The sequence below is a fragment of the Dipteris shenzhenensis genome, chromosome 31 (assembly GCF_047967505.1).
Source record: "Dipteris shenzhenensis isolate YYH24624 ecotype China chromosome 31, Dip_SZ_1.0, whole genome shotgun sequence".
Taxonomy (NCBI): Eukaryota; Viridiplantae; Streptophyta; class Polypodiopsida; order Gleicheniales; family Dipteridaceae; genus Dipteris; species Dipteris shenzhenensis.
Window position 1 is genome coordinate 19,771,635 of NC_141626.1, and position 14,518 is coordinate 19,786,152.

Sequence of the window (14,518 nt, forward strand, 5' to 3'; positions counted from 1 at the left end):
CATGTGATGACAGGTAGCAAGTTTCCATTCCCGAGGGAAATTGAATGTGAGTCTTGCAAGAGTCAAACCGACCCACGCACTAACAAGCCTACAAGGGGCCAACCTTTCTTGGAGCAAAGAGGGAATTGACTGGGGGTAGCCAAGAGTCAAACCCACCCACGCACTAACAAACCTACAAGGGGCCAACCTTTCCAGGGCCAACACTCTCATATGGAGCATACAGGGAATCGAATGCCGGCAGCCAACTGAGGTAGAAGCTTAAGGGGCTGCTGAGTAAGCAAAATATGAGAGGGTGAAGAGGACTGGCTACCTCAAGACTCTGCTGTCTACACGTACAACACTTTGCGTAGAGGAATCTCATCACGCACCTGGGCTCGCACTTGTCCCCTTTATCCTCTTCGCCTCCTCTGAGTGTGAATGATAGACAAAGAGACGCTCGCGAAGGAGAGAGACAGAGAGATAGAGACAGCGCGAGCGCGCGCGCGCTACACTGTGCACCCATTGGCGTGCTGTTTGTGTTGTGTACCCATTGGCGTGCTGTTTGTGTGGCTGAAGGACAGAGAGAGAGCGACCCACAGAGACAGAGAGAGAGAGAGAGAGAGAGAGAGAGAGAGAGTGGCGAGCTACACTGTACAGTCATTCTAAACTGCGACGCCGAAGATTTCAGAAAGCGAGAGTATAAAATCGTGTGGGAGACGGTGTGTGTGTGAGGGGGAGAAAGAGAGAGAGATCCTCCGTGCAATTTGCAGTGAGAGAGAGATATTCGAGAACCCATTTGTTATTTGTGGCTACCAAGCTCTGAACATTTTAGCGCTTAGCTTGAGTAATCGGTCTTCATTGTTATTGAAATTTCAAATTGCGGAATGGGAAGAGTCTTTACAGATGATTGTACGTATGTGGCTTCGTAGAACAGGGCAGTCCGGCATCAAAGATCAAATTGAAGCTTTGTGACTGCGCGGCGTCTGTTTATGATGATGCTAAGCCTGGGAATAAACTTTGGGCTTTTCATCGATAGCTATCAATAGTCAGAGGATCAATCTCTGGTTTCTGTCAGTCATAAGAACTAGATACAAAATCAAGCGAGGCTCTAGCCCTTCCAATTGCTATTACGGGAGCTGGTTTATTTTTTTGAGCCCGAATGCTGTTTGCCGATATTTTTCATGGCTGTTCGGAGGCTTGTCGATTCGATATCAAGACATTTAGCAGAAGATATCCACAGGTGCAGTTTAAAAAAGCAGACGGGGGTGAGCCTAAAATACATGATGGACTTCGGTGCTTTTCCTACAAGGAATAATTTGTTGGTCTCAGCGCAGTTTCTTCACAAAGAATTGCCCGTTCGGCTTGCTCATAGAGTGATAGAGCTAGAAAATCTACCCTACGGACTTTCGATCAAAGCCCCTGTTCTTAAGGCAAGTCGAATTTTCGGTGATTTGATTCATCGTATGACTGAGTGTATTGTGTTTGCCTTACTTGAAAGCTGAGATCTGTAGTCTTCTGTGTTTCTTTGCTTGTGTACATGTGGATACGAGAAAGAGGAAGAGAGAAATGAAGTGATTGAAAAGCTGTGTGTGTGTTTGTGTGCTAGAGAGAGAGAGAGAATTCGATATCGATGTTCATGAGAATCCAACAGGATCCATGAGCCAGCCAAATTTAAATTACAAAATCAAACGTAGCTCTTGACTTGGGCTCTCTTACCTGTTTAAGTTTCCTTCCCTTTCTGTCATGGCCAAAATAAAGTTGGTTAGGTCTCCAAAAGCTTCAAAACTTTTGCTGCTTGCTCTAGAAAGCTGTGGAAATTGGCTCGTAGAAAGTTGCAAACCCTACTCAGATGTTTTTTTCTCACAGCTAAGATCTTGTGTGCCACCCCAGTAGTATCACGTGCATTGCAGATTCTGTTTTTGTTTTCAAATTCTCTTTCAAGTTTATGTGATTCAACTTTTATTTTGCTTAGAATCTATCTTGTTAACATGGAAGTGTTCATCAGCAGGTGTCTTCGTTCTGCATAAGTTAGCCTCGGGTTTGTGTCTCTTTGATTGAAGGATTCGAGTTGTCTTAACGTGTTGGCAAGAGTGTTAAGCTGTTGTAATCCTCGGTCAAAGTCTTTCCCGTCAAATTCCATCTCTCCAACAATTGTATGTCTCTTTGTACCATGCCCTTTCAGCTGTAGTTGTTGTGACTTTGCAGGGGAGCCTAGTTGGATCAAGGTCCTTTGTTGTTATGGATGTATTTCAGCCAGCCATAGAGGATGACAGGGTGGACCAAGGCTCTGAAAGAGTTTCGAGATTGGTGGTCGGGTAAATTAGACAGGCCAACTAAAGAATACTTTAGGAACTGTCCAGAGACTAGCAGAAAAGTTGATCGTCACTATGCTTGAAAAGCCCAATGAACTAAGCTCTCAGCTCTTGACCAGAAACTTGATGCATGCCAGATGTAGAAGATGGAAGAACTATTCACAGCTGGCTCAGGCTACACCCTTCTGCCTCGAAGCACCAGCTCCAAAGGCAGTGAAGTTTGGAAATCTTTGTCGACAGCATAAGAATCTGTTAAACACCATAGTCATTGTGAAGGTGAGGAAGAGGTGGGAGGAGGTGCTCGAATGGCAAGGGGTTTGGTCTGGTTTACAACACTTTTTTCAAAGAATCTTATGAGGGATGAGGACCTGACTCAAGCATGGAGCTTTAGCAAGGAAGGCATATGGTCTTTGGGTGATGCCTGGCACAAAACTGAGTTGATTTGGAGAGAGATTAGAAGAGAATTTGGTCTTACTAATCGTGATCAGGCTTTGGTGATGAGCAGAGTATTACTTGGTGACTTGCAACATTCTCAGTTTTTTGGAAGGGGGCTTATCAGATCAATTATCTTAAGGAGGTCATGTGGAGAGGCCAGTCCTCACTGCATCCTATACCTTCCCTTATTAAGTTTTGTAATCATTTGATCAATTTCCTGAACAACAGATGGAGGAAAAGAAGCACAGATCCAAAACGATCCGGAATACCCCAGAGAAGAAATTGCGCTGATGTGGATGATTTTACGTCAAGTAATCTGGATGAACATGAGGACACACTGAATCTAATAGTTAGATGGATGCTATAAGGGATGTTTGGGTGTAAGGGAGGATGTTTTCCATGTTTTTATGGTTTGTCTGTAAGAAAACAATACAATGTCTGTGCTCAACAGATAATAGGATCTTGTATGCAAGAGAGAAAAGGGATAGTATGGAGAATCAAAATTTTGATTACTGTAGAACTGATACAATAGATGGCGCTGCCTCCCAACCGTGCGCTCTTGTGAAAGAAGCTTCGATGGCGAGCTGGAAACAGTAGGAGACGGAGGCTGGATGCTAAGGAATCAGGGTTGCTATAGCCAGTGATGAAATGGGCTTCACGGGCTTGCTCTTATATAGCCACCAGTCGTAGTCGGTTGGGCTCAATTGGGTGACCAACTCAGTCCGCTCAAAACGGTCGACTGGGGGTCGGTCCCGAAATAGGCCACCGACCACACGATAGAACCGGTGCGCAAAATAGAGCAACTAACCTACGATCTCCGTTCTGCCCACAGCCATCCGGAATCATCTGGGACTCCAAACGGGCCCCGTAACCCAAGAGTGGGCTGCCTCGGGAAATGCTCCGTCTACCCTCAATGCGGTTAGTCATAGGATGCCTTCTCGCACTTGCATGTAGTCTAGTTGGCAGTGTGCCAACTCCTTCCAGCCATCAAGTCACACATGGCTCCCATCTGGTGTCCAAACCAGGACCTACCGGATAAGCGAGCTACTTAAATGCCTTCTTCTCATATGGGGGGCTTATAAATAGAGTTAGCTGGTTCCCGCGTAGTTACATGAGAGTGGAGCATTGATATTTAACATTGTCTCCATCCCAAAAAGGCTTGGACAGGCTCCTGCTGCCCCCCTTTCTATCCTTTCTTTGCTGCCCCCTCCCTTTCCTTCTTGCTTCTCCTCCCTCCCCTCCCCCCTACCTTCTGCTCCCCCCACCCCCCCCGACTCCCCCTCGCTGTTGCAGCCCCCCCTGCGCGCTGCCTCCTTCCCCACGCGCTGCCTCTTCCCTCCCCTCCCTCCTACCTGTTGCTCCCCCTGCTTCTCCTCCCTTCCCTCCTTGCTTCTCCTCCCTCCCCTCCCCCCTACCTCCCGCCTCCCCCCCGACTCCCCTCCCTTGCTGCTGTTGCTCCTTGCGCTGCTGCAGCCTCTGCGCGCTACCTCCTCCCCCGCACTGCTGCAGCCTCCCCCCGCACGCTGCCTCCTCCCTCCCCTCCCCCCTACCTGCTACTTCCCCCACCCCCCGCCCCCTCCGCTCTTTCTTTGCTTTCCCCCCTCTCTTCCACTCCTCCTCTCCTCTATCCCCCCCTCCTCTCCTCTCCCTCCTCTCCTCTTGCTGCCCTCCCTTCCCTTTGCTGACCCCTCCTCTGCTCATCCTCTCTCTCCCTCCTTCCTTTCACCCTTTCCCCTCATCTGGAATACCCTATGCTCCTTTAGGAGTCTCTTGGGCTTCAGGAAAGCAGACGGAGTTCTTCCTTGCATTTGTTTGAATCGGCCTTTTCCACCTCAATTGACGAATGGGTTTCCACTCAATCAATCCGTTACCACCCACACCGGTCACGAGAACCGTCACTTTCTCAAAAGACGAGCTACAGCAGTTGCAAAAGGATTTGAAGCATGAGTGCTCCACGACTCTCTTCGCACCCATCCATGGCTCTCCTCCTGGTCACAAGCTAGAGATTGGATGCTTGCGGCACTTCCCCAAGAGCTCGCCCCCCACCTTAAGGATGTTCATTTGTTGGGACGAGGTTTCTTTCAGGTGTGCCTAGATTCCCTAGATGTCATGAGAGACCTGCTACAGGCGGGGTTTCTATTTCTAGGCTACAGGAGGATTTTTTTGTTTTCCTTTCAATTGGGCTTTGACCCAGTTGAAGAGGACAAGCAGGGAGTTTCTGTTTTCATAAGGTTCCGTGGTCTTCCCTTAGTTTATCACCAGCTTCTTTCAGTTATTGGCGAGAGGTTTAGTGTGGTAGCAGAGATTCCCTCTCTTCCTGGCGAATCCTCTTCGGCTGCTGAGGCGGTCAGGATGGATAGGATACCCAAGGTTAGGGTCATTGTCCAGGACCCTAATATTTCAAATGACCACATCATGCTACAGCAACCCAATGGGTCCTTCTTCCGCTAGAGATTTGAGGTTGCAGGTCGGCAGGACCAGCAGGATTTGCAGATCCTCAGGGCACTTTGCTAGAGATTTCCCAAAGAAGAAAAAGAGGCCCAGAAAGCAACCAGCTCGTACTAGCTTACGACAGAGAGCAGAAGCAAGACCTACCGCTCCACAGGCACCGCCTCAGGCACGGGCGCCCCCCCTCCTAGGGCTACATGAGTCCCTATTGCACCCCGCACCACCTCTGGCCCACAATGGGTTCCAATCACGGTAAGGTCCTCTACTTCAAATCACACATCCACCGCTTCGGAGGCTATCCCCTTGGAGCCTCAGATAGGTCCTCTACTTCAGATCACACATCCACCGCTTCGGAGGCTATCCCCTTGGAGCCTCGGGAGGAGACTAGTGTTCAGGAGCCTTGTTCGCGACTCCACCCCAGGATCAGGTTGTACCTTCCTCAGCAGCCCAAGTTGTTGGCACCTCATCTGCAACACTTCTTGATCAGGACTTAGTACAGGTGCCTCCTTTTGTGGATAGAGAAAAGGTCTTACATTCTCTCCCTGCTTCAGTAGGAATCCTTCGTACCCCCTCCCCAGGACTGGCTTAGCGGAACTCTTTTTTCGCTCTAGAGGACCTCTCTGACCTCCCAGATGATGATACCTTCCACTTTCGGAGAGCCAGTTATCGGCATTCCCTTTGAGAGATCTTTCTCTCTCTCACCTGTGGACTTTCCTCCCCTTGGACCTCGTGTATATGGCAAGAGATTAGCTCCGGTGGAGGGCTCTTTTTCTGCCACCAGGTCGGGTAAGGTATTTCAACCCGCTTTCTCCCACTGATGAGGATAGCCAGTTGGAATATATAGGGATTGGGCGGCATCCCTCATTGCCGTCGCAGATAGCTGATCAGGAATCAGCTCCATCCAGGTGTTTCAGGTGGTTCCCTAGACATGCTTTTTCTTCAGGAACACAAATTGGATGTCAGAGATTGCTCCAAGTCAGGTAAGCTGCTTTTAGGCCGAACTTTTTGGCTTCTTGCCTTGGGAACGAGAGGAGGTACATGCATATCAATTTTCGATTCTATTCTCCCTCTGATCATTGGACACGGTACCATAACCCCCTCCAGGGCCCAATGGGTTTTACTTGTGATTGATGGATGTAAGGTTGGTTTCCTCAACCTCTACGCTCCGAACAACAGAGGGGGCCGTGTTCTGTTTTGAAAAGAGTTGCTCTCGTGGGCTAACATTGTAGATTCTTGAATTATTGGAGGTGACTTCAACATAGTTGAGGCACCTTCTGATAAGCAAGGGGGCAGAGAAGGTGGTATTCATTTCCGAGAGAGAGCAGCTTGGGATGCCTTCTTGTTCAGATTCAGTGGTAGAGATGTTTGGTCAAATGATGCATGTCATGTTCAGTCTCAGTCACTTTTGTTTTCATGGTCGAACCATAGGGTGCAGATGCCTATCCATGCCCGGATTGACAGATTCTATGTGGATGACTGGGCTCTTGATAGAGGGGGGACAGTTTGCATTGCACCTGGTGTTTCCACTTCCGACCATTTTCTGGTAGTTTTGTCCATCTCAGAGTCCCATTTGAGAGGACGGTCTCACAGTATCAGGATCCCCGATGCCTTATACACAGATGAGATCCTCACAAAGGCAGTCTTGGAGATATGGGTTTCTCACATGCAGGGGGGGTGGTCGGTCCTTCACATGTGGCCACAGCACTTGTCAATATCAACGACTTTTATCACTCCGTTGCTAGTGCTCGGTGAGGTGAGGTACTTAGGCGGGAGATTGGTATCCACCGGCAGTTGGTAGCCTTGCAGAGGGAGGAGCAGAACGACAATCAGATGCTTGGGTACAGGAGCGCCTTGCTACGGCAAGGGCTCACTTACAAACATTGCTTGATCAGAGAGCAAAGTATGCCTTCCATGCACGGGAGTCCTTTTGGATACAGATGGGAGGGAGAGTCAATAAACACTTTTTCTCTACACTTGGTCCCAGACATAGTAGAGAGAGTGTCGGGCAGTTATTGACTCTGACGGTGTTTTGCAGTCTCATCCGGATACCGTCATGCACTTAGCGACGGCTTTCTATGCCTCCCTCCTTTCTGCAGATCCTGACACACAAGCCAGAGATGTGGCTAGAGATGAGATTTGGCAAAGTCTACCTGTGTTCGTCACACCAGAGATGATATGCTCACTTGATGCACGCTTTACCAACACAGAGTTCAAGAGTGCTCTCTCCGTCCTTCATAAAGGCAAATGCCCTGGTTTCGATGGTCTTACTCCTTTTTTAACAGCCTTTTGGGATATGATAGGTGATCATATTACTTCAACCCTACAGGGCATTTGGGACTCGGGTGAGATGCTTGACTCACTGATCGAGGGACTCATACGCCTTATCCCGAAAGGTGGCAACATGAATTTTGTATCCCATTGGAGACCCATCACTCTTTTGGGCACTCTGTACAAAATCTTGGCCAAGGCGATTAGCATCCGGTTGCAGCTCCTTCTTCCAAACCTCATCCATGATACTCAGACAGGCTTTGTGCATGGTAGGAGCATATTTGATAATATATTTTCCTTTTGGGAAGCCACAGAGTGGGCTTTGCAGAGCGGGCAGAGGCTGGCAGTTCTACTCCTGGACTTTGAGAAAGCTTATGACAGAGTAGATTGGGGTTTTCTTGAGGGTACTCTTCTACGGTTTGGATTTTCAGATGCATGGATTAGAGGGGTGGCCTCCCTTTACAGATCAGCCCACAGCCAGGTTTTGATTGGGGAGGTAAGGGGTGACAGGTTTCAGATTTTCAGATCAGTTCGTCAGGGATGTCCTTTAGCCCCCTTCCTTTGTCATTTCAGATTTTCAGATCAGTTCGTCAAGGATGTCCTTTAGCCCCCTTCCTCTTTCTCTTTGTGACAGAAGCTATGAGTATCTTCCTTAGATCTCAGGTTGAGCTTTATGGGTTGAGATTGCCCTTGAGATAGGAGTAGGAGCTTCTTGACTATGAGTTGGCTGATGACACTGCTATTTTTATTGAGGCCTCTTCACAGTCACTTGATTCTTTCCGGACAGCCTTGGATATTTTTTGCTCAGCTACAAGGACACACATTAATTGGCATAAATCCTTTGGCTTTTGGATCAGTGATGAGGACACTTGATTAGCTTAGGGAGGAACCCTATCATGGCTTTGTCAGCACCTTATCTGCACCTTTGTGCTTCCAGGCTAGAGAGTTGACATTGGCTTTTCTTGGATTTAGAGGGGTGTTCCTGTCAGATATTTGGGATGCCAAGTAGGATTGGGCATCTTTCCAGCACAACAGTTTGCCCCAGTACTAGAAAGTATAAGGAAAAAGCTTCTTTTTTGGAGCTCAGCCAAACTCGACCTTGCCTCTACAGTTGTGGTAGTGAACCAGGTTCTCTTGGCCACCACCTGGTTTGTGTGTTCTTGTTGATGCTGGTCTAGGGATTGCATCACTCAGCTCATTAGACCAGTCATGAATTTTTTATGGAGTGGACTTGATGGCATGGTAGATGTTGCAGCGAGGGTGGCCTGGGAGACCATTATTCTCTCTACATGGGAAGGGGGTATTAATATCATTGACCCGGACTTGCAGTGCAAGGCATTGCTTTGTAAGGTGGTGGTGAGGGGACTCATGTCTGGGTAGGAACCTTGGAAGGATTTCTTTTATGGATGCATTTAGGCTTGCATACCTACCTTAGGAGATGATTGGGTGGACAGCCCTCGTTGGATTTTTACTTCCGTCTCTCTCAGGTCTCGTGCCTCTCCTCTCATGACTACCATCCTCAAAGCTTGGGGGAGCTTCAGAAACACTCTTCGAAGGGTTCCGCCCTCTACCTTGAAGAGATTAATAGGTAGCCGATCATTTGGAACGATAGTATACTTGATGAGCATGGCAGACCTCTGGGCACTTTCCATTATATGCAGTGGCTTGGGTAGGAGAGAGGCCCTGTCTACACAGTAGGCACTTGGAAGGCTTTTATCAGGCTACTTGAGGATCAAAGGCTACAGTCCGTGAGTCACCTCAGAGGGGTAGCACGCAGGATTCAGTAGATAGATGCAGCCATCCCGGTGGAATGGACAGTTGAGATGCCTATTACTTCCACCACTTGGATGGGAGCTTTTTCGAGGACAGCAGTTCCTCTACAGGTGATCGCTCTTCGAGGTCTCGGGAAAGATGCTCTGGTCTTTGACGTTGGATATGGAGGTATACTCTCTAGATGCATGGATGATATTCTTCTAGAAGTTGGCTTTCAGCCTGTTAGGATTGTTGGTTTTGTAGACCATGGAGCGGGCTTGCAGTGGTACTTAGGCCTCGACCCTCTGCTCTTGGCCCTGGGATCCTGGAGGTTGTGGTTATATGGAGGTACACCTATCAGGTGCTTATAGTGGGACCCAGGAGAGTTGGAGTGGATAGATCGTGGGCACTAAGAGAGGGGGATTTCCTTCTTTTGTTTCACGGTTAGTAATGCTAGGATATTTCAGCTGAGCAGTAGAGGTTGGATTCCCTCCAGAGCCCCCCATTGGGATAGCTTCTTCATCACCGCAGATTTGCATAGGAATTTTTGGAGGAGGCTCTGGAAATCCCTCAGAAATAGAAAGATCACTCTTTTCTTTTGGCTTTCTATTCATGGAGGGATTGCAATGAACCTGTGGAGATCATGATTTGGGGCTGATCCCACTTGCTCTCGCTGTCATTCTTGTTGGGGTAAGTATGATCAAGGGCTTGCTCTATGGTGCATGTGTGCATCTAGGGGAGTCACATGTGTGTTTGTGTGTGTTGTAAAGGCACATCAAGTGCTATGATGTGTCTAGTGTGTGACCTAAGTGATGATGTAAGACAAAGGGAATCCCACTGATGTAGGGATTGATTCCCACTGATTGAGGAGATGATTGTGGAGCCTTGGTCAGAGGTCATCAGTGATGTCAGTGATCATGTAAGAGGTGCCTACATATGGACCTCACCTTTCTTCATTCCAATAAGCAAGAATTCTCATTTTGTGTTGACTTCATGCTTTCCCTTCAGTTCTCCATCATGGTATCAGAGCACTATGATCCTCCTTGAGCCCATATGTGCCACATCATCTTCTTCTTCTCCATCTTCTTCTTCTTCTTCATCTTCACCATTTCTTCCCAAAACTTGCTAGAGCTTGTTCTCCCTCGTTTTTCCGCCATTCTCCAAATCCTCAGAGCTAGAGATACCCTTCGTATGGGCGAACTTTCACCTGCAAGGAATTGAAGAAAGATCGTCGCTGCTGGTCGCCATTCCCCGAAGATCGTCGAAACTCCCTTTCACGTATTCTCTGTTTCTGCTCCACCTTTCTCTAATTCCTTTTAGGGGAAGCTTCTCCATACCTTGGGCTATCTTGTGTTGAAATTTGAGCAACAATGGCTGTATATTCGAGGAGAACAGAGCCAAAAACCAGTCGATTTTGACGACATTCCAGCCAGCAACATCGCGCGAAATTTTGTCTGACCTCCGCACCAGAAATTCGCCCATATGTGAGCTTTCATTTGGGCCAGAAAGCCCGGTTTTCTTTGCTCTGAAGAAGGAGATACAAGCCCTCCAAGATCAGGCCTCTGTTTTGGACAGTTTTTGAGAAGGTTGTGAGTTTGATGCTACATTAGATGCTACTTTAGCATTTCTAATGTTTAAAGTGTTGAATAGCATTAGTACAACTGTGGCTACAGCTTTGCTTTAAGATGCTATACCTGGATTTTCTTGAAATACTTTCATTTAGTCACCTCTATGAAGCATGCAAGTGAAAGCATCATTGATTTGTAGTATGGAATTTGGTTACAAGCCTTTGCTACTCTAAATGCTTGTATTTTGAAGCTCTTCAAATTTTTCTAGCCTTGTAACAGAGTAGACGCTCATTCTGGGTTAGACCCTCTCATGGCTACCATCTTGAATATGGATAAGTTCAATGGTAAAGGCTTTCACACATGGCAGATGAAGGTTAAGTTTGCATTGATGAGGGAAAACCTTTGGGGGCTTGTCAAACCGGCTTCAACTTCTTCTTCAACAGCCTCTAATGTTAAAGAATCCTCAGCTCCGACACGCCCGGCAAGAGATCCTGCTAGAGAGGAGAAAGCCTATGGCATCATTGCTCTTGCCTTAGGAGATGACTATATTCATCACATCTCTGATTTAGAGTCTCCTTCAGAAGCTTGGCAGAAGCTTGACATTATTTTTTGTGCTAGCTCTCACATCTCAAAATTGTCACTTAAGATTGCTTTCTTTGAATTGAAGATGGTTAGTGGCACTCCTTTGGCTGCTCATGTCAATCATATGCGGAGTCTCATGACTCAACTTGCTTCTATCAACTCTCCAATCACTATCCAATCACTACAGATGATGCAATGGCAGTGTTGCTCAAAAGTATGCCTGAAGATTATGATCATGTTGTTACCACTTTGAAAAATCTTCCTAATCCTAATCTTAATCTTGAAGGTCTTATTTCTGCTCTTCAAGAATAAGAAAGGCACATGGAACTCCGGAGAGGCAATGACACAGCATACCAGAGAGGCAGTGACACAACCTATGCCATAAAAATTCAAAAGGGCAAGTTTTCACCTTGCAAACATTGTCAGAAGACTAATCACCTCTCAAAAGATTGCTTCAAGATCAATCCATGCAAACATTGTGGCAAAAACAATCACCATGGAAAGTATTGTAGAGCCAAAAAGGAAGAAGCTACAAAGTCAGAAACTGCCAATCTACTTTCATTTGATGAGTCTCCACATGATGAAGACTATGCTTTTTAGGCACTTTGTCTTTTTTGTTTATCATCACTTGGTCAAAATTTTGAGGTTCTCTGCCTAGAGTAGTACTCCAAAAAGAATATGTTATGTAAATCACCTCTTGTCACCATATGATGTAGAGCATGTGATATGTGTTTTGACTAAAAACTCACACCCTTGGGAACCCTTGCTAGCATGAGATCCTAGCCATAGATTAATCCTTGACCACCATAAGATGGCATGAGAAACTATGAGACTAGATGAATCCTTGACACTGCAAGAGGCAATCCCTTGAGGGGAGTTTGTTGGGGTAAGTATGATCAAGGGCTTGCTCTATGGTGCATGTGTGCATCTAGGGGAGTCACATGTGTGTTTGTGTGTGTTGTAAAGGCACATCAAGTGCTAGGATGTGTCTAATGTGTGACCTAAGTGATGATGTAAGACAAAGGGAATCCCACTGATGTAGGGATTGATTCCCACCGATTGAGGAGATGATTGTGGAGCCTTGGTCAGAGGTCATCAGTGATGTCAGTGATCATGTAAGAGGTGCCTACATATGGACCTCACCTTTCTTCATTCCAATAAGCAAGAATTCTCATTTTGTGTTGACTTCATGCTTTCCCTTCAATTCTCCATCAATTCTGCAGAGGAGTCAGTGCGACATTGCCTTTGGGACTGCAATCAAGCGAGAATTACTTGAAAAGGAGTTGTTCGGATACTCAGCATTTTTCATACTTTCCCTTTATTCATGACTTGAGGCTCGGTTGCATGGTTATCCCTTACTGAGCCCCAGGTGTTTTATAAGGGTGAGCCTTCTTCTTGGGCACTCTTGATCTGCCGACATGTGATAGAACCCTGCTCTCTTTAGGATGTACCACATATTCCTTTCAAAGCTTCATATGTTTCAGTGGACATCTCTTGGGAGATTTTAGCTAGCATTTCCTCTTGGCACATTTAGAGAGCCAGATGCACAGAGGCCTTGGATGATACCCAGATACACCCATCACAGGTGTTCACGGGTATTTGGAGTGACACGGTTCACACTTTGATAGCCATATGGACTAGCATGCAGGGCCCTTCACAGGCAGCGTCTTCTAGGAGGACTGCATTTCTTCGAGTTTGGAGGGATTCTCCCTTTTTCTCGGAGATTGCTACCGGATTGAGATGGCACTATCAGCCCCAATCCTTTCTTTTTGGCTCTTGAGCTTTTCATGCATTGCATGGTGTATCTCGTCTTCTTGTATGGAGCTTGCTCTAACGGTTTTCTTTAATACTTAATAGAAGTCTCTTTTTTGTCCCAAAAAAAAAATAGGCTTGGACAATGGCTAGGGATGTCACTAGAATCTAGTGCCAGCTGAAACACTTGTTTGCTGGGTGATGTCATGGGTATGCCTGGGGATCGGTTTGTGTCACGGGGACGTGGTGGTAATGGTGAAGTGTCTAAACTAACTGTCACTGAATTTAGCCTAGGGTACCATGCTAGGGGCCTTAGTCAATGCCCAAAAGGTACCTATGATTTCATGTGCAATAAGTGCAACTCCTAGTGCTATTAGAGTGGTTTCAATTTCTAAGGTCATTGGTTTGGTTCAGTGGGGTCATTCTTTAAAAACTGACCCCCTAGAGATCCTACAAACTAGGGTCATTGGTTCCCAAGCATTAGGGTCATGGTGTGCCATCTGACCCCCTAGGGGCATTAAAATCCCACGCCTCATTTTGTACATGTGTCTGTGTTTGGCTTCTCTGCTTGCCTTGTGGCACCTAGGTGTCACCCCTGGAAGCCCCTGGAGCCTTCCTTGCTGTTTTGAGTCTTCTCCCCTACTAGAGCAGCCTTATTCTGAAAATGGCGGTTTTGGCGGCCTCCCTCTTGCTGGCTGAAGTCGATTTTCGAACTTTCTTCGCGACAGTACTCCTCCCCTTGATGCTCTTTGCTAGACCTGGATGCCTCTATTCTGGGCCACTTTTGGAGCTTTTCTTGACTTTCTTCGTGACAAATTTCTTCCTTTCTTGATTCTAAAGCCATATTCTTGGACGCCTCTCTTCTTGCTCCTGCCTGGTGCAAGGCGCATTGAAAACAGAGTTGCTGGTGGGCTGGAATCACCATTTTGGTGGTCGCAATCATGGCAGATCTGTCTCAGCTTGCTGAACCCTCTCTTTCTTGATTTTTTTTGGTGCTGGAAGTCACTCATAGGCAGCTCCCTCCTACCAGAGTTGGTTGTCAGCTATTCAACCTACTTCTGGAGCTATTCCGGGCTGGAACAGGCTCTTTCTGTTGGCTGGATTCTCATCTTCCCTTTGTACTCTATGCTATTGTCATTCTGACTGAGTTTTTGCAAGGTTGGATGCCTTGCCGTTGGCCTGGGAGAGGATTGGGGCGCTGGTTGTGATACTCTCTTCCTGGGGGTGCAGTGGCTAGCCTTGGGCTCAGTAATGGCTTGGATATGTGTGAATGCATTGCTTGGCATGCTGTCGGGTTGTTCTACTTGTGTTATGCATGACCACTGAAAGGAACGAAGAGAATAGCACTGGGAGTTGGTCACTAGCACAGCCATGGCTTGGCATTGTGCACTGCGGGTGAGCTCTTGAAGGGAGACCCTTTGT

At 47.1% G+C, this 14,518-nt stretch overlaps 1 protein-coding gene across 4 annotated transcripts in view; it reads left to right on the top strand.

The window, feature by feature from the left end:
• Positions 1-372: 372 nt before the first annotated feature.
• Positions 373-14,518, top strand: part of PDK (pyruvate dehydrogenase kinase) — a 28,172-nt gene continuing 14,026 nt past the window's right edge. For 3 of the 4 annotated variants that reach the window (XR_015540448.1, XM_087369727.1, XM_087369725.1), the window contains exons 1-2: positions 373-534; positions 585-1,409. Coding sequence is in view for 3 of the 4 variants with exons in the window: in XM_087369727.1 (XP_087225853.1) it covers positions 1,161-1,409 (249 nt within the window). In the remaining variant the exon portion in view is untranslated. Of the gene's footprint in view, positions 1,410-14,518 lie in introns of all 4 variants that reach the window. The other variant, XM_087369726.1, reaches the window with a different exon arrangement.